Source organism: Archocentrus centrarchus, chromosome 19, assembly GCF_007364275.1.
Source record: "Archocentrus centrarchus isolate MPI-CPG fArcCen1 chromosome 19, fArcCen1, whole genome shotgun sequence".
Lineage (NCBI taxonomy): Eukaryota > Metazoa > Chordata > Actinopteri > Cichliformes > Cichlidae > Archocentrus > Archocentrus centrarchus.
The window spans coordinates 1251575-1270001 of record NC_044364.1 but is presented as its reverse complement, the minus strand read 5'-3'; the positions used below and the strand labels follow the sequence as shown (position 1 = coordinate 1270001).

Genomic DNA, 18427 nt, shown 5'->3' with positions numbered 1-18427 from the left:
TGATAAAAGTGTTCTCCTGGTGTTTCCCGTCTTCAGGTAGGTGGTCTAGCATCAGAGAATGTTCGCTGGGCGGAGGCCGTGGAAAACCTCAAGAAGCAGGAAAGGACTCTGTGTGGGGACGTTCTCCTCATCACCACCTTCATCTCCTACCTAGGATACTTTACCAAACGCTACAGGGTCCAGCTTATGGACAACACGTGGAGGCCGTATCTCAGTCAGCTGAAGGTAGGTTCACTATGAATTTAGCACGTGGATAATCCCTGAACTGTGGCTGTTAATATGGGTTTGTGGTGCATGTTTTAAATTGTCAGTACAGAGCACTGACCTTAAAGACAACATTTGATACACTTCATATTTCCAGTTTACTTCATTTACTTGTAAATCTGACTGAAATGACTTTGGTGCTTTTTGTCTTACTCCTGCTGTACCTGCAGCGGAAACACAGAAATCCTCTGTTTGTTTTTGTGGGAAACACTTTATAAAATAAACAACTTTGCAAATAGATTATAAAATGGTTATTACTGTAACGAGTAAATTGTTAAACACATTTAAGAGATTAATATTTACTAATCAATAGCTACAGCTGGTCATTAGTTTTAAGAATTATATATTGAATTAGGTTATATATTACTGCACTATTATTGCACAGTGTAAATTATTATATTCTGTACAGTGTGAATTACTTATTTTTATTATTTATATATTTTTACTCCTTATTTTTGGCTGCAGGTACAAAATACGTTTCACTGTGCATTGTACGTGTATAACTGTGCATGTGACAAATAAACCTTATTATAGCTGATAGGATACAACAACAATTGCAGTTACATTTTATATGTTGAACACTGCTGTTCTGTCAAAGCCTCCAGCATCTCAGAGATACAGACACGGTGTCCTGATGAGAGATGGTCTCAGGGTTAGGGTTCAGGTACTTGTATATCAACTTTTGATCAGGACCCTTTAGCATCACATTTAGATGCACTGGGTACTGGGTAGTTTTTGAGGTGCAGGATTAAAAGGCATATTTTAACCCAGACCATCGCATTACTTAAGCTTAACTGAGTAGTTTTGGTGGCTAAACCAAACAGCAAGGGAACGTGAGAGTAAATGGTAATGGAGGACAAAAACCAAACTTAATGGAACCCAACATGAATTTTGATCTTGAGTTTTTGTGATTCTTGCTGTGTTCCTTTTGCCTCACAAGGGTCAGAGCTGTCAGAGCTGGGATGTCACTGGATCCCAGTAGCAATGATAAAAGCAGGCTTTGTTTTGCGCCCTAGCAAGGTGGAGGCATTCATTCATAACAATCAATGCAACACAATATCTGTTTTTTGTGCTTTCAGTAGCGTTGCAGTACCAACAGTGGTGGAGCTTCTCTGACTTTCTGAGTTAGAAAATTCTGACTAGGAACTGAGTTTCATCTTTATAACAGCTAATCCAAATAATGTTCACTGATGGTTCACAGACCTTCACTGAATATTTTTACATTAATTATTTTTTTAGTATTTAGGCTGTTCCTTTATTTATCCAGGTAAAGGTCTCACTGAGATTAAAAATCTCTTTTTCAAGAGAGACCTGGCTGTTTAACAGTCCATCATTAATGATTTATTAATGATGGACTGTTAAAGAGGATTTACCATCCCCAGCATGTGGTCCTGCTCCACGTGGAGGACACAATAATGATGGAGACTTTTGAGAGTGAACATAAACCACTAGAGGAAAAGTTTATCTTCTCCTTTTTAGTAACGCACCATTTCTGTGACCTTTCTATCACTCGTCACTCTGATGAAGGAGAATTGAAACATTTCATCCAATGTCATGTGTAAGGTTCCTATCCCAGTGACCCCTGACCTGGACCCTTTGACTCTGCTGACTGATGATGCCGACATTGCTACATGGCAGAATGAGGGGCTGCCGGCTGACAGGATGTCCAGTGAGAATGCTACCATTCTCACTTCGTGTCAGCGCTGGCCCCTCATGGTGGACCCCCAGCTGCAGGGCATCAAGTGGATCAAAAACAAATATGGTGAAAGCCTGCAAGTCATCCGCATCGGACAGCGAGGGTAAGATGCTCATAGTGGACTGCAGCCCTGTTTTTGTGGACATATAAGAGCCAGAATTTCAACAGATTCCTGCTGTGTTTTCCTTAAAGGTACCTGGATGCCATAGAGAGAGCGCTGGCAGCAGGTGATGTGGTTCTAATAGAGAACTTGGAGGAAACGCTGGACCCTGTTCTTGGACCTCTGCTTGGCAGAGAAACCATCAAGAAGGGGAGGTAAGGCTCCTAATGAAAGGTGCCCTGATACTTGTAGCACTGACTGTCTGAAGCAGTGCACTGAAAGGTGAAGAACAGGTGATGGCAGAGGATCATTCCTATTGATATTTTCTTTGATTTGGTTTAAATCAGAGACTCATCAGTCTTCTTTAACACTTATGCAAATATCCAGCCTGGTCAGTGACCATCTGTGTCTTTTCAAGTCACCTTTACTATATGCAAACATGCACAGTTCACAGTTCAGCAAAATGGATTATATAAAATAATATGTTGATAATAAGTGTAATCAGTGACCAAATGTATAGAAACCCTTTTTATTGTAAACTGGATGTGATCATATTAAAACAAAAGGAGATATCAGCTAACTTTATCTCTGACTAACAAGCTTAGCAAAGTGCATCTGTCATCCATTGTTTGTATGTATGTATGTATTAAATGTGTTTGTGTGTCTTTGTACAACCACATGCTGAACATGTGTGACCAAACCTTTAGTTACTGACTTTGTTAGAGCCAGCTTAAAGCAGCAGTTAGACTGCAGCTTCTGGCAAATCATTGGCTTTGTTATGACAACTATAAACATCTCTTTCAGAATCGAGCCCTGGATTAAGAGCCATTTACAATATCTACTATAAATACCAAATAAATTAACAGGCAGTTGAATTAAATGGTAGATACCCCGAGATATAAGGAAACAACAAATGCATACACTAAATATATACACTGCTCAAAAATTTAAAGAAACACTTTTTAAGTTCAGCATCAGTCACTGAAACCTCTGTGATACTGATGTGGTCAGTAAGTATTAGAGGGGTTATTAATCAGTTTCAGCTGCTTTGGTGTTCACCAAACAGGAATGGTTTACAGGTGGAGGACACTCACATTTTTCCCTCCTCATCTTTTCTGACTGGTTTTCACTAGTTCTGCATTTGGCTAGGGTCAGAGTCACTGCTGGTAGCATGAGGCCATACCTGGACCCTACAGAGGCTGCACAGGTAGTCCAACTGCTCCAGGATGGCACATCAATACGTGCCATTGGCAGAAGGTTTGCTGTGTCTCCCAGCACAGTCTCAGAGCATGGAGGAGACTCCAGGAGACAGACAGTTACTGTAGGAGAGCTGGACAGGGCCGGAGAAGGTCCTTAACCCATCAGCAGGACCAGGATCTGCTCCTTTGTGCAAGGAGGAACAGGATGAGCACTGCAGAGCTACAAAAATGACCTCCAGCAGCCACTGGTGTGAATGTATCTGAGCAAACAATCAGAAACAGACTTCATGAGGGCGGCCTGAGGGCCCAACGTCCTCTAGTGGGTGCTGTGCTCACTACCCGGCACCGTGGAGCCTGATTGGCATTTACCATAGAATACCAGAACTGGCCAGTCTACACTGGCACTCTGTGCTTTTCAAAGATGAGAGCAGGTTCACCCTGAGAACATGTGACAGATGTGAAAGGTTCTGGAGAAGCCGTGGAGAACGTTCTGCTGCCTGTAACATCGTTCAGCATGACCGGTTTGGTGGTGGGTCAGTGATGGTCTGGGAGGCATATCCATGGAGGGACACACAGACCTCTGCAGGGTAGGCAACAGGTATCAGGACCCACTGTCAGACCCCACGCTGGTGCAGTGGGTCCTGGGTTCTTCCTGGTGTACGACAATGCCCGGCCTCATGTGAAGAGAGTATGCAGGCAGTTCCTGGAGGATGAAGGAATTGATAGCATTGACTGCCCCCCATACTTGCCTGACCTAATCCCAGTAGAACACCTCTGAGATGTTATGTTTGGTCCATGTGATGCCACCAGGTTGCACCCCCCAGGACACCATTTGTCGTCTCATTAGTAGCATGCCCCCATGTTGTCAGGCATGTATAGATGGGGGCCACACAAACTACTGAGGACCATTTTGAGTTGCTGCAATGAAATTCCAGCTGCTGCATCATCTTTGATTTTCAGGGTGTCTTTGAATTCAAACCTCTGTAGGTTGATCATTTTCCATCAAACAATGTGACGTCTTTATGTTCCTAACACATTACCCAGTCCATATCAGTGTAGATATCCAGCAATATTTCCCCATTGAGATCCGATGTGTTTTCAGTGTTCCATTAATTCCTTGGAGCAGTATATTTCCCATTCACCGAAGACATGAAAAAAAATAAAATGTTAGTGTTTTCTTAATAAAAGAGAGAGTTTGTTTCAGACTTTATTAGATGTTAGATTCAACTCACTGTCATTGTGCGCAGGCACACAACAAAATGATCGTTCCAGATCACTCATCCAGAGACGAGCATCTGCGGTCATGTAGCCAGAGACCGGCGCTACCGTTAGGCAATGTGGTTTAAGTTTCTTGCCCAAGGACACAACGAGTGTTCACCAGAAGTGGCACTAATGGGTGCCCAAGGCTATCACGGGCTGAAATTAAATTAAATTTTATTTATTTTGCACCAAATCACAGCAATGTGGATGTTAAGAGCAACCATCCAGTAACCGCTATTTTTCTAGTAGCTCTTTTCAGATGAGCCATTATGCTATTTCTGTGGTTTCCACGCTGAGACATTTCAAATGAAGTTAAATATGTTTAAGTTCATTACATTTAAATTGTAATTTACTTATGAGCTTTATCAACAAAATCACTATGTAACCAAAAGAAAATGTTATTCTTTTCAAACTTTGCTTTAGTAGAAACACTTGAGTAGATATACTGTATATATACATGTGTACCATTACCCAGAAACAAAAAGTGTTTCACACACAATTATGAAGGAACTTTAGGATTAATTTAAACAGTGATTTGAGATTTAGGTTTATTAAGTTGATAGTTAAAAAAAGGCTTATGATATGGTGCTTGTGGTATACCTCCTCATGCCTGAATAAGCCAGTAAAAGAGTGAGGGAACTACTGTGAAAAAAATAACAGGAAGTCAGTTTTTGTGACACCCCAATGAAAGTAATGGTCTCAGCCCAGCCACCCCATCCAAACTGTGTGGCTCAGCCACCGTTAAATACATATGGAGGTCCACAGAATATATAATACTGAAAATGAATGCTCACTAGAGCACCAGATGTGTCCCCAACAATTTTTCCAGTTTAAATAGCAGCTGTTAAAAACTACAGTGTGGCAGTTTTCTGAAATGTTTATCTGAAATATTTTTAAAATATATTTCTTTAAGGAGAAACAGTTGGTTTGAGGTTGTCAAAATCTATTACGCTCACACAAAGCTGTTACTACAGCTTCTCATTAAAAAAATCTCCTGGTTACAGCAGGTATTTGGGTGAACATATTTCAGGTAGAAAAAGCAGATGATCAGAGCACTTTATTAATGACAGTGTCTGCTTCTGTTATACGCACGAGTTCAGACTCTTTACCGCACTGATCAAAAGTTTCTGTTCCTGATTTCTACAAACAGGTACATAAAGATCGGCGACAAGGAGTGCGAGTACAATCCCAGTTTCCGTCTCATCTTACACACCAAGCTCGCCAGCCCTCATTATCAGCCAGAGCTGCAGGCCCAGTGCACCTTGATAAATTTCACAGTGACCAGAGACGGTCTGGAGGACCAGCTGCTGACTGCTGTGGTCAGCATGGAGAGACCGGATTTGGAACAGCTGAAGGTGAGAACGTCGGTTCAGGCAAGGAGGAACGCTACCTGCTGCAGCTATTTAACGACAAAGAGCAGTTTTGACAGATCCGTTTTCATCCGATATGTTACGGGAATGTAAAAGTGAACCTGAGCAGACATGAAAGGAGCATCTGTCACACTGTTCAGGTGTTATCAGAGAACAAACAAGCATTCCACATCGGACTCTTTGAGTTTCTCTCCTAACATCTTTTCTGTGCCGATGTAATTAAAAGACACAGTCAGAGGAGTCGGGGGCCGCCAGGAGCTGCACGTAACACTCCTGCACGTCATTATCCATCTTTAACGCTTCCCGTCAGCGAGGGGAGACTGTCTGTCTTTAAACATCACAGGGTCCGGGCTCTTTGAGTCTCAAACAATCAGCTAGCATCTTTGATTAATGGCTGGTGGATGTGGGATAATTATGAGGTTTAGGATGCCTCACTTATCAAGACTGGGACCCTGCACGCCTGTGAATCTGCACATGGGTGCCTGTGCTTTCACATGGGGTGTGTGTGAGCATGAAGTCATTTTAATGAAACTATTTTAAACACACATTAAATAGTGTTTTTAGATTATATGAATATTAACATCCATTTTCAGTCAGGATTTCATTTACCTTAAATGGTTCACAGTTTCTTAGCTGTGTCCAAGAGTGCTTTCTTAGGGGAACTGATTAAATTAATGTGACACAAACATTTGCCCATAGCTAATTCCCAAATTAGAGAAATCTGCATATTGCTCAGAGAGCACAAATAATATTGAAACAGTTCATTTTAAATGCAGAAATCAATCTTTGCTGTATCATTGCACTGTTTACTCATGCTCTGTTCAGCAGCTTCTTGTGACAGTGTGCAAGCTGTCGCATATGCACGCTGCACATTCACTCATTTCCTAATCTTCTACACGAGCGTGCAGCTCCCATTATCCTTCTCTGATAACAGGGCCACACAGCAAAGGCTAAAGCAGCAGTATATGTCATTTAGACCGATTTCATTCCCACAACATGTCAGCAAACGGTTGCTTGTTGATCATTTCCTCAAATAGAAAGCAGTCATCAGTTAAACACCTGGTCTCTGATAGTAGTGAAGTGTGTGGTCAACATGAATAAAGGCTGGTTCCCAAACACAGGATGGGGAAAATCTGGCATTTCCAGATTAAAAGCTTTTCTGAGAAGAAAAAAAAGTTTCTGAATCGGATACTCTGAAATACAAGGACTGATTTTAAAGTGTTGATGCACCCAAGCTGCAGAGTTGTGACTACAAGCTAACCCTTTTATTGCATACAGTCATTTGATGTGTTTGCTATATGTAAAAAAAGATATGTGGCCCCCTTTGACTCTGACAGTTATTTTATCACATAGAGAACATCACATTGAGTCTATTACACTGTTCAGTGATCCTAAACAAAAGGTGCAGACTGTCACCTTTAATTGTTTGCGAACACTGAGAAATTCTGAACAGATCACAGAGCAGTAATCAGCTTATGACATCGCCTTTATTCTTTTTACCCAAACAAAAAGTGAGAAAAGAAAGAAATAAAACTGCTGGAAACGCTGCTGTGATCTCACAACAACAATGCTTTTATGAACTCAGATTGCCAGCATCTTAAATCGGGCAGCATCAGAAGTATTTGTATCAGATTGCTGTCGATTGTTCCTTGAAGCATCGCTCAATAAAGCCGTTGATCCTCAATCAAAAATTAACTTTTGAAGCACTAACTTGTGCTAATTTACTATTGTGTTGCAGTCACCCTGGTTACTGTTCCTGTGACACGCTGCTGTTTATCATCAAACTTCAGGAATTATGTAATCGTGTCTTGATGCTATCCTTAACAAATGTTGAGCTTTTATTATCCTGACTTTGGTAGCCTCATTTATGTTCACATGTCTCCAAAATCAAGCGGGATGCAGATGGAGGATGTTGTAAGGTGTGTTTTCCTTTTTAATGTAAGTGGCTGGCTTTGTTCTGTGGGCCGTCTGTTTCGGGCAGGGAGGATTGGAAAACTGCAGTTCCACTCTGCTGATCAGAAGCTCCAGCTGTCCAGCTCAGTACTCAGCACAGTGTGCAATTTACTGCAAGTTCCTGGCAGCTCTGTAGACAACTTTTGAGAAGTAATGAGCAGCTCATAGTTACAATATCCACAGTACAGGATGAATGAAGTTATTTAGATTGAACCCAAAATTCACTTGATCCAAACTAAAGTGCCTATCAGCTGCTTGAAATGGATTGGTTGATGGTGACAGCGACACATTGACACACTTCCACTGTTCGTTAAATGTAGCTGTTGTTAGTTGAGGGGGGAAATTAGAAACTCCTCCTTGCTGAGAGTACGTCTTGCTGATGGCAGTGTCTCCAGGAGATCACAGTGGAAGACACTGTGGGAACGCTGTTCATGGGTGAGGCAGATTTGCTCTAACACAGTCCTATTTGCATTTTGATGGTTTCTGCAGGTGTGCTGTTTGTGTCGGGCCTCTGTAGGCGGCACTTTACTCTAACCTGTAGGCTTTCATCAAAAGTCAGATCAGCATTTTTAATAAATGAAGGCGGGGATAGAGGAGTTAAAAAGGCCAAAATGGCAGAGTTATTTTAAGCCTTATGTCCCCTCAGCAAACTCCAGTGAAGAAGAAGTAAAATTTGATTTAATGAAGCGTGTTTAATTAGCATTTCACTGAGATTGGAGGATGACAAAAATAAAAAAAAACAAGATCTGGAGCTCACTTATCATTTTAATTAACACTGAAAGTTGAAGGTGGGTGGCGGTGAGTGTGGGAGGGGGGGCTGCCTCGTATCAAAACATGGCCGGCAGAATGAAGTGCTGAATGGCTCTTTGTTGTCAGTAAACAAGCTGAAGTGATAACAATCATCAGATTGATGAGGGAGTGCAAATAGGCTGTACCTGTTTATATTCTTGGAATGTCTCTGTGCCATTATACCTTTAATGAGGTTAGTGTTGCTGCTGATCCGTACGATGACTGCTGGGCGAAAGTGCTCTCATTTAACCAAAGCCAAAGATGGAGCTAAGGAGCTTAAAATGTCAAGTTGCCTTTTTGGAGAGTGCACAGGGGGATAAGTCTACAACCTTTTACCACAATAACTACCTCATCTGGTCCTCCCTGAGCCCATGCAAGTGTGTTTGTGTGCATATGTGCGTATTTGCTCCGGCGCAGGGCTTTCGGCATTAATGAGAGCTAAAATGCTCCACTTCCCAAATTACCTTAACAGGGCTGCATCATGGCACTCGCTAATCATTTGCCTAAAAAAAAATGATAGATGTAATATCTCATTTTAATCCCAATTAGGGTGTTCTGCTGACTGGTTAATTGTTTGTTTTTCCAAAGCAAGGGTAATTACAAGTACAATGTGCCAGAGGAAAGCTAATCGTTAAAAACTGACTCATTACTGGATCCAGTTGGGAATGTTTTAGTGTGGATAGCTTTTCCCCTCAAGAGCACCGAGTGCAGGCAAGCAGAAGGTCACAGCTGACTCACTCAGGCAAATATCTCTGGTTAAATGTCCACCACTCAAACCCATTCTCAGCTTTTTGCTCTCTTTTTCGAGCCTACACATCAGGTTTTTCCTTAAAATGATTCACTTTTTTTTTTCTGTGTGTGCAACTTTTCTACTACAGAGTCGGTAATAACACAAAATTCAAAGCATGTGGGATTCAATAAAGCAGAGGCTCAATTAGTTTTAACAATGGTGTAAAATACCTCTCATCACAGCAAGAGGAAATGCTGTCATAAAGAGAACAATTAAGCAGTGTGATCTCTTAAACTATCCGCTCCCCTGGCACGATCTGAGCTAAGTATGTATTTGTCATGGGAGAGTTTTGCCACAGGGAGGAGGAACAGCCCCCCTCCCCACCCCCTCCCCATCAGCAGCCTCTGTGATTACACGTGGGCAGAAACAGCACTGCCAGAAACTTATTACCAGCCGTCTTTCAGGGATCACGCCACTCAGAAAAACCCCTTTGCTATTATCAGTCACTGACAACGCTCCGAATAGGTGAATCTCACAACAGCCCATCCTCCCATAATTACAACAATTCAGAGGTCGCAGAGGCTTCTATTAAGGAAAACTTCAATAAAGCAAAGTCATTATCGGGCAGAAACAAGGAGCTGCAACAGACTATAATGAAGGACAGGGCAGGATGAAGCAATAAAGAGAGTAACTGTGCCCCGTCTCCCAGTGCCTCTAAAACACGGGGCTTTGAAAAAAGTGAAAGTTTCTCTCAGGTACTTTTGGTTTTTCAGCTGGAACAAAGACAAAAAACCTGCTGAACTGAAAGACGGGCTGCTCTAATCCATGTGGGGAGGTTTGAGTCGACCCCATCAATACTGAGCTGTGTGTGTGTGTGTGCATATTCTGCATGATGCCAGCATCAGTTCATAACTGAAAACAGTGTCTCATAAAAGATGATTTGGAAAAGGTGTGTGTGTGTGTGTGTGTGTGTGTGTGTGTGTGTGTGTGTGTGTGTGTGTGTGTGTGTGTGTGTGTGTGTGTGTGTGTGTAGTTCTGCATCAAAGCGCCCTCCCCTCGTACTCAAATCGGCCTCATCACACCAAGGGTTCGGTGACTGCACGAGTTTGATGTCAGCAGCCAATTGGAAGCTGGTTAATCCATGCCAGAGTTCACATTCATGTGTCCAGATAACTGATGCAGACCGTATTGATTAGTTCTGTCTTTAAGGTGCTTTTCTTTTTCTTTTTTTGAAGTGTGACCTGACGAAGCAGCAGAACGGCTTTAAGATCACTCTGAAGACGCTGGAGGACAATTTGCTGTCGCGTTTGTCTTCAGCTTCAGGAAACTTCCTCAGCGACACGGAGCTGGTGGAGAACTTGGAGACAACCAAGCGCACGGCAGCTGAGATAGAGCAGAAGGTTTTTGGCTTTTATCATCTCTTCTCCTACAGCACAGCCTTCAAATGAGCACTGGCGTGAATGAGCTTCCTATAGTGGACACAGATATGAGCAGAAACTGTTATACTGCATGTAACGTGGATCATCACAGTATAAGTTCTAGTACAGTGTAGTATAACAGCAGTATGTAACCCACCAAATGCCAGACATCCTGGGACGCTGTCATTGGGGTAAATCTGCTCAGCCAGTTTTCTTCTTTCAGCTTCTCCCTTTTAGGGGTCACCACAGTCCATAATCTGCCTCCATCTCACCCCCGCACCCTCCTCTGTCAGACCAACTCTCTGCGTGTCCTCCTTCACTACATCCACAAACTTCATGTGTGGTCTTCCGCTTTTCCTCCTGCCTGGCAGCTCCATCTTCATCATCCTTTGTCCAGTATATCCACTATCCCTCCTCTGCACCAGCTTAACTTTGCCTCTCTAACTTTCTAATCTTGTCCATCCTGGTCACTCCTAATGAAAATTTTAACGTCTTTGACTCTGCCACCTCCACCTCAGCCTCCTGTCTTTTTGTCACTGCCATCCAACCATACACCCTAGCAGGTCTCACTACCGTCTGGTAAACCTTCCCTTTTGCTCTTCCTCCTGTCACAAATCACCCCCACCTTGACCCCATCTGTCACTCCTACCACACACCTCACCACTGTCTCACTCTCCTCATGCATGTCCTGCACCACCCTCACATACTTCTCTGCCACTCCTGACTTCTCATGCAGTACCACAGCTCTTCTCTTGGCATCTTATCTCAAAGACCTCATAGTCCCATATCACCCCAACAGAGCACTTCACTCTCAGACTGCTGGCTTACTTGTGGTTCCTAGGATACTTAAGAGTAAAATGGGAGGCAGAGCCTTCAGCTTTCAGGCCCCTCTTCTGTGGAACCAGCTCCCAGCTTGGATTCAGGAGACAGACACCCTCTCTGTTTTTAAGATTAGGCTTAAAACTTTCCTTTATGATCAAGCTTATAGTTAGGGCTGGATCAGGTGACCCTGAACCATCTCTTAGTTATGCTGCTATAGCCTCAGGCTGCTGCAGGGTTCCCATGATGCACTGAGTGTTTCTTTTCATTCACCTCTTTTCACTCTGTTTATACACCACTCTGCATTTAATCATTCGTTATTATTAATGCATTGAGGCTGACTGTTGTTGGGATTTGGTGCTATACTAATAAAACTGAATTGCATCTGCAGTGCTCTCTCTGGGCATGCAGCCATGCTGCTGCTCACTGATCGTCACCTCTCTCCTTAACCCAGCTTCAGCAGCTCTTTCTCATTTCTTCACGGTGTGGCTCATCAGCTTCATCCCTCTGTAGTTACTGCAGCTCTGCACATCACCCCGTTACACTTCTTCTCCATTCCTCGGACATCCTCTCACTCTCCATGATTGTGTTAAACAATCAGGTCAAAAAGTCTACCCCCCCTCTCCCAGACATGGCCATACATCCACAGGTGTGTCATCTGTACAACCACCTTTCCATTCCTTATTCTTTTCATAGCTGCGCTCACGTCCTCTTAACTAATCCTCTGCACTTCCTGATTCACCAACTGTCCTCCATCCATCCTCCTCTCTGTCTCATTTTCTACATTCATCAGTTCCCCAGAGTTCTCCTTCCATCTTCTCAATACAGTCACTTGTCAGCACGTTTCCATCTGTATCCTTAATCACCCTAACCTGCTGCACATCCTTTCCAGCTCAGTCTCTCCAATCAATACAAGTCCTTTCCTCCTTCCTTAGAGTTCAGCCTCACATCAACTCACTCTAAGCCTTTTCCTTGTCTTTGCCACTTCACTCTTTGCTGTACACCTAGCCTCCCAGTACTCCCATCTACTTTCTTCATCTCCCTCTTTGCTAACCTCTTCCTTTGAATACTTTCCTGCATTTCCTCATTCTACCACCGAGTTTTCTGGCCCTCTTTCCTCTGTCCACAAGATACACCAGACACCATCTTGCAAGTTGCAAGTTGCTCCTGATGTGCTCATTGGAGTGTGAATGTGTGTGAATGTTAGATAGAAAGCACTTAAATGAAGAAGTGTAGGGAAAAAGTTCTTGGGTGAATGAAGACATGGTGTATAAAGGGCTTTGAATGCTCAAGTAGAAAAATGTTATATAAGAACCAGCCCATTTACCACAGCCATCCTACAGACTACCATCCAAGGCTACCTACCTACATTTTCCCATGCTACCACCTTGCAGTCTTCTGTCTTTCTGCATAAGAGGTAGTCCACCTGAGTGTACCTTCCTCCACTCTTATATGATGCCGTTGTTCCTCCCTCTTCTTAAAGTACATGTTCACCACAGCAATTTCCATCCTTCTGACAGAAACCACTACCATCTGTCCTTCTGCATTTCTCTCCTAAACATCATACCTGCCCTACACCTCCTCATCTCCTCTGTTCCCTTCACCTACAGTACACGTCCACTGAAGTCTACTCCAAAAACCAATCCCTCCCCACTGGGAACGCTCTCTACCACTTCATCCAGCTTACTCCGGACTTCCTTTTTCTCTTCCAACATCCGACCTGTGGGGCATATGCACTGACAACATTCAACATCACCCCTTCGATTTCCAGCTTCAAACTCATGATCCTGCCTCTTCACCTCCACATTATCCACACTGTCCACATATTCTGCCCTTCAAGATTACAGCTACTCATTTTTTTTCCTGTCTACACCACAGCAGAACAGCTTCAATCCACCTCCGGTGCTCTTGGTCTTACTTGCATTCCACCTGGTTCCTTGAACACATCTACCAACTGATGCAGCTGTAGAGGATATGCAGCATTTTGTGATGTCTGTAGGTTATAGATTTAAGGCAGTCATTGATTACAAAGAAGTTTCATTTGTTCATTTATTTCAAGTATTAAAAACAATCCTTGTATTCAAAATGATGTTAGTTGGTCCAATTACTTTTTAGCCTCTGAAAATCAGGGACTATTTATAGTCCTTTGCACTTCAGTCTCAAATCGATCGCCTGATTTCCAAATCACTGTGGTGTACGAGGCAAAGCTACAAAAATAGCATCATGGTCCAAAAACTTCAGGAGTTTTGTGTTTTCTTTTTTCTTAAATATTCTCATTTGTTATCAATAATACCAACACATTAAAGCACATATGCACTCGGTATAATGCTTGTGTTAAAGCTTGATTGTGATAATCCAACATGGCCTCTCACACTTTTGCATCACAACTTGTGAAAGTTCAAGTTTAGCAGAAATTCATGTAATTACTGCCTTTCCTGAAAATACTGGGCTGTTTTTACATCTGTCAGAAGAAACATTTTTCTGTAGTTCCTTTTGAAATAGATTTATTATGAATTACTGGCCTTGGTCACATGATTTGTCTGTGTAACAATCTTTTGTTTTTAAATCCTAGAATGGTCAGGAGAGAATCATTAACTCATAAATCTGTACCCTGTAATTATCAAATATGTATCAGGTAATTACAAAACAGTGCAGTTTATTTCTGATGGCATCCTAAATGAAATGTAAAGTGCAGTAAAGTATTGCCATAAGTCAGTATAAGTATTGCTATACTGCCATTGCTCTGATTGCCCTGCTTTGTTTCTCTTTCTCGTGGTCAGAGTATAAGATCACATGTCACGTCCTCCAGAGGAGAGCTGGTTTTGAGCATTTCTTGAAAAGCTCTATTTTGATGTGTGTGCGCCTCCTCGGCGCAGCCTTTGCAGATGTTCATTCTTAAACATAATTTTCAGGCATTTTCTGGTTATTTAAGAAAAAAAAAGCAGCACGATTGTCATGTTCCACACAGCGAGGACATTTTGACTGGAAGCGTGAAATTGGAACAGGTCTGCACTTCACTGGAGGCTGTTTTATTAGATCGTGCACAAGTTCATCATTAACTGATTGATGGACCTTGAGTATATGCATATCTGTGTTGATTTATTCTGCTGTTTATGAGTGTGATTCTGTTTGCACTTCTTTACTGCAGGTAAAAGAAGCCAAGGTGACAGAGACCAAAATCAATGAGGCTCGAGAGCACTTCCGACCAGCAGCAGCACGGGCTTCCTTATTGTACTTCATAATGAACGACCTCAATAAAATCCACCCCATGTATCAGTTCTCTCTCAAGGTAGCCTGTCTATTGACCCACTGTGTTACCTACCTGTGTCACGGGCCCCCAGCGAGGCCCCTCTTTACACTCACTCCTCTATCGCTTCCTTCCTTCTTCCATTTGCACACTGTGTTTTATGCTCTTTGCCCTGCTTTTATTGTGTTTGTGGCTCCCTAATGTGGTTATGTAGAGCATAATGTCTTTCATATTGTCAGCCGGCGAGTGCTGAGAGGAGGCAGCCTGAGATATGGTTTGCAATCTCTCCCGACTCTGCAGGTAGCTGCCCCAGCCCGACTTATTTCCCAACATAATCAAATGAAACACATTCAGTGTTTATGTACCTTTGACCTTGTGAATGAATACATTATAATATCTGTTCTTTATACAACCTCAGAGCTAAGTGTGGCTCTGCCAAATTAACAGAAAGGACAGCACATATTCCAGAGTAGAAGACGACAGTTATTGTGTTTCTGTAGTAATGGGTCAATTTACAGTCACTGCAAAAGTCTGTCACTATTTTAAGGGAATACACACTATTCCTGCAGTACTGGGAATGTTGACTGTTTATACCTGCACGGCTCAGTATGTTTGAGTGATTTGTGATATAGGAATCAATTAAGTCAGATCCAATGAAATGTTTTCAAGGGGAGGTAAACAGTGTTTTCTCTTTTAGCAGCTCGGGTAAAGAGTTTATCAGGTTTGATCTACAGACACTGACATCAGCAACAAGTAAAAGTAATGTGTTACTTTGTAGACGTCTTAATGTCAGTAAATCTGTTTCCAGAGGCTGTTTTTACATAGATGTCCGTAGGGTTAGACCACGCTTATTGTTGCTCATAGATTAGTCTAAAGTAAGTTTGACCATTTCACACCAATGTAATACTCAGTGGCCAGGAGCACACACCAGAGAAGAGGAAAAAGAGCACAAGAAAAACATAAACCAAAAGCACCACTTTGGTGTGAAGACCATGTTATATTAAAACATAAATAAGTTGCCATTATCTTCCCCATGAGCTGCATCATTTAAATCTTTAGCCAGCTAGCTACAGACTCAGCATTAGCATACCAAAACCCTTCTTTTTAATTACTTGGGGATTCAAAATTGCCCATAGGTGTGAAGGTGAGTGCCAACGGTCGCTGTCTGTGTGTGTTAGCCCTGTGACAGGCTGGTGACCTGTCCAGAGAGTACTTTCACCCTATAGCAGCTGGGATAGACTCCAGCGCCCCGCCCCACCACGCCCCCGACCCTGAATTGGATAAGCGGTAGAAAATGGATGGATGATAATAAAGCGGTTTCTTCTGAATATTTTTGCCATATAAAATAGAGGAATAAGTGCAATATTTGGTTGTGTTTGTGTGTTGGTTGTGTGTTAATGTTTGTAGTTTTTGGACATTATTATCATCCCAGTAGAGCACTTCACTCGCAGACTGCAGGCTTCTTTGTGGTTCCTACAGTTTCCAAAAGTAGAACAGGAGGCAGAGCCTTCAGCTATCAGGCATCTCTCCAGTAGAACCAGCTCCCAGTTTGTGTTCGGGAGACAGGCACCCTCCCAGGAGCCATGAACCATCCCTTAGTTATTCTGCTATAGGCTCAGGCTACCAGGGGACTTCCCACAATGCACTGAGAACTTCTTCTCCACTCCCCTCTTTTGACTCCTTATGTATTGATATGCTACGACTCCATATTATTAATTATCTACTCTTACTCAGAATTTGTGCGTTGTCCTTGTCTCTGTGTATCTTTTCCCCCTCGTTTTCTTCCTCTCACCAACCAGCTGGTAACAGCAGATGAGCATGAAGGTTTCTTCCTGTTCACAGGGGATCATCTGAATGTTGGGGTTTCCCCCTGATATGTTATATATGTAATAAAAAGGGCCTTGTGGCTGTGCTTTATATTAATCAAATTGAACTGAAATGAAAAATTGGAGCTCTGCGGCACAGATGACCAGACTTTGAAAACATACTACTTATTAGTTAGTTATTAGGTACATTACAAGATTTTTTTCTTCAGTTTTATTTATTGTTTTTATTTGGAAATAATCTGAAATTGTCTGTGTCCAGTAAAGTTTTTCATTGAAACTTACATTGATAAAATATTCATACATACATGGACGTTCCGATCAATCACAGCTCTGGGCTTTCCCTGTAGAGCCAAAGTAATATTGATCAGTTCATTCTGAGAACACAATGGATCATATCCATCATATTAGATGTAAATGACAATGACTGATATCTAATTTATACTTAAAGATCAATATGAGCACAGCCCAGTTACTGGTTGTCATTGGCTTTATTGGATGATATTGTTACTCTGGTGCTTCTAACACTTGGATATCAGACACTGAGTCAGTGTTGTACCTGCTCCTGTGCGTCCTCAGGCGTTCAGTGTGGTCTTCCAGAAAGCAGTTCTGAAGGCTGAGCCAGACGAGGGTCTAAAGCAGCGGGTGTCCAACCTAATTGACAGCATCACCTCCTCAGTCTTCCAGTATACCACCAGAGGCCTGTTTGAGTGTGACAAGCTCACGTACATCGCTCAGCTCGCTTTCCAGGTAGGAAGGTGGAGACAGTTTCATCTTCTGCATGGTTTGTTTTTGAGAACACGCTTGCTATTGAATCGGCCTCTCCTGAGACCAGCGGCCCTGTTTGAGTCTAATCAAGTGGAAAGGAGATGTGCTTTGTTCTGAAAATACATCACTGTAAAGTCTTTCCTGTTTGTTTGGTGCCCAGATACTGCTGATGAATAAAGAAATAAACCCTGTAGAGCTGGACTTCCTTCTGAGATACCCTGTCCAACCAGGTGTGACATCACCAGTGGATTTCCTATCTAACCACTCCTGGGGGGGGATCAAGGTACGGAAAGAGGCGGAGATGAGCTGAATTGTTGTGAAATGTGAAGGGGCACCACCAGCCGCCGGGCAAACCAGAGATACGTGATGTCGGGTGTCAAAGTAACACTTCAGCACTATAACGTGAAACATTATAATGTGTTGATTCTTTCAGACCATAAATATCCAAATAATATATGTAAGACAAGAAAATGATACAAAATAATCAAACTTTTTCTGTAGAGATCTGGGCTTAGTCCATGTCTGAGAAACCTGCTGATTATACATTATATTACATCTTTCTAGTAACACGGGTGCTCCTCAACAGAAACACTTTCAGATAAATCTCTGTATCACCCAGAACTCCAGGACCCTCCGTTGCACCGTGACCCTGCTACTGTAGACTCCAACTAGAAGGAAAACTCGTAACGTTGTCTCTCAGAGAACAGATGTGGCAGCACAGCTGGATGTCAGACAGCAGAGATTTCTTCTCTTGTCAGATCAGTTTGGCAGCAAAGTAAAGCCTAACTGCAGCCCCTCGTGCTCATGAATATTTTAGTCTGTACTGCCTTTAATATTAACTTGACCTAAACCTCTCTGAGGGTTTAGAGAAAGCCTTTCTCTAACCTGCTGTGTATGTTTGAGGCCCCGCTAACCAAATTCTGTCACTTGATTTTTCTTATTGGAAACATGATCATTTGGAAGGATTTAAAGGAGGATAAGATCCTCTGAT

At 42.5% G+C, this 18427-nt stretch overlaps 1 protein-coding gene across 3 annotated transcripts in view; it reads left to right on the top strand.

Moving 5' to 3' along the window:
* The window catches only part of dnah9 (dynein, axonemal, heavy chain 9), a 173357-nt gene that overhangs the window by 116469 nt on the left and 38461 nt on the right, over nt 1-18427 (top strand). For all 3 annotated transcript variants that reach the window (XM_030754457.1, XM_030754458.1, XM_030754456.1), the window contains 8 exons: nt 37-225; nt 1828-2063; nt 2153-2275; nt 5670-5874; nt 10597-10761; nt 14747-14887; nt 17248-17418; nt 17597-17719. In XM_030754457.1, coding sequence (XP_030610317.1) covers nt 37-225; nt 1828-2063; nt 2153-2275; nt 5670-5874; nt 10597-10761; nt 14747-14887; nt 17248-17418; nt 17597-17719 — 1353 coding nt within the window. The remainder of the gene's footprint in view (nt 1-36; nt 226-1827; nt 2064-2152; nt 2276-5669; nt 5875-10596; nt 10762-14746; nt 14888-17247; nt 17419-17596; nt 17720-18427) is intronic.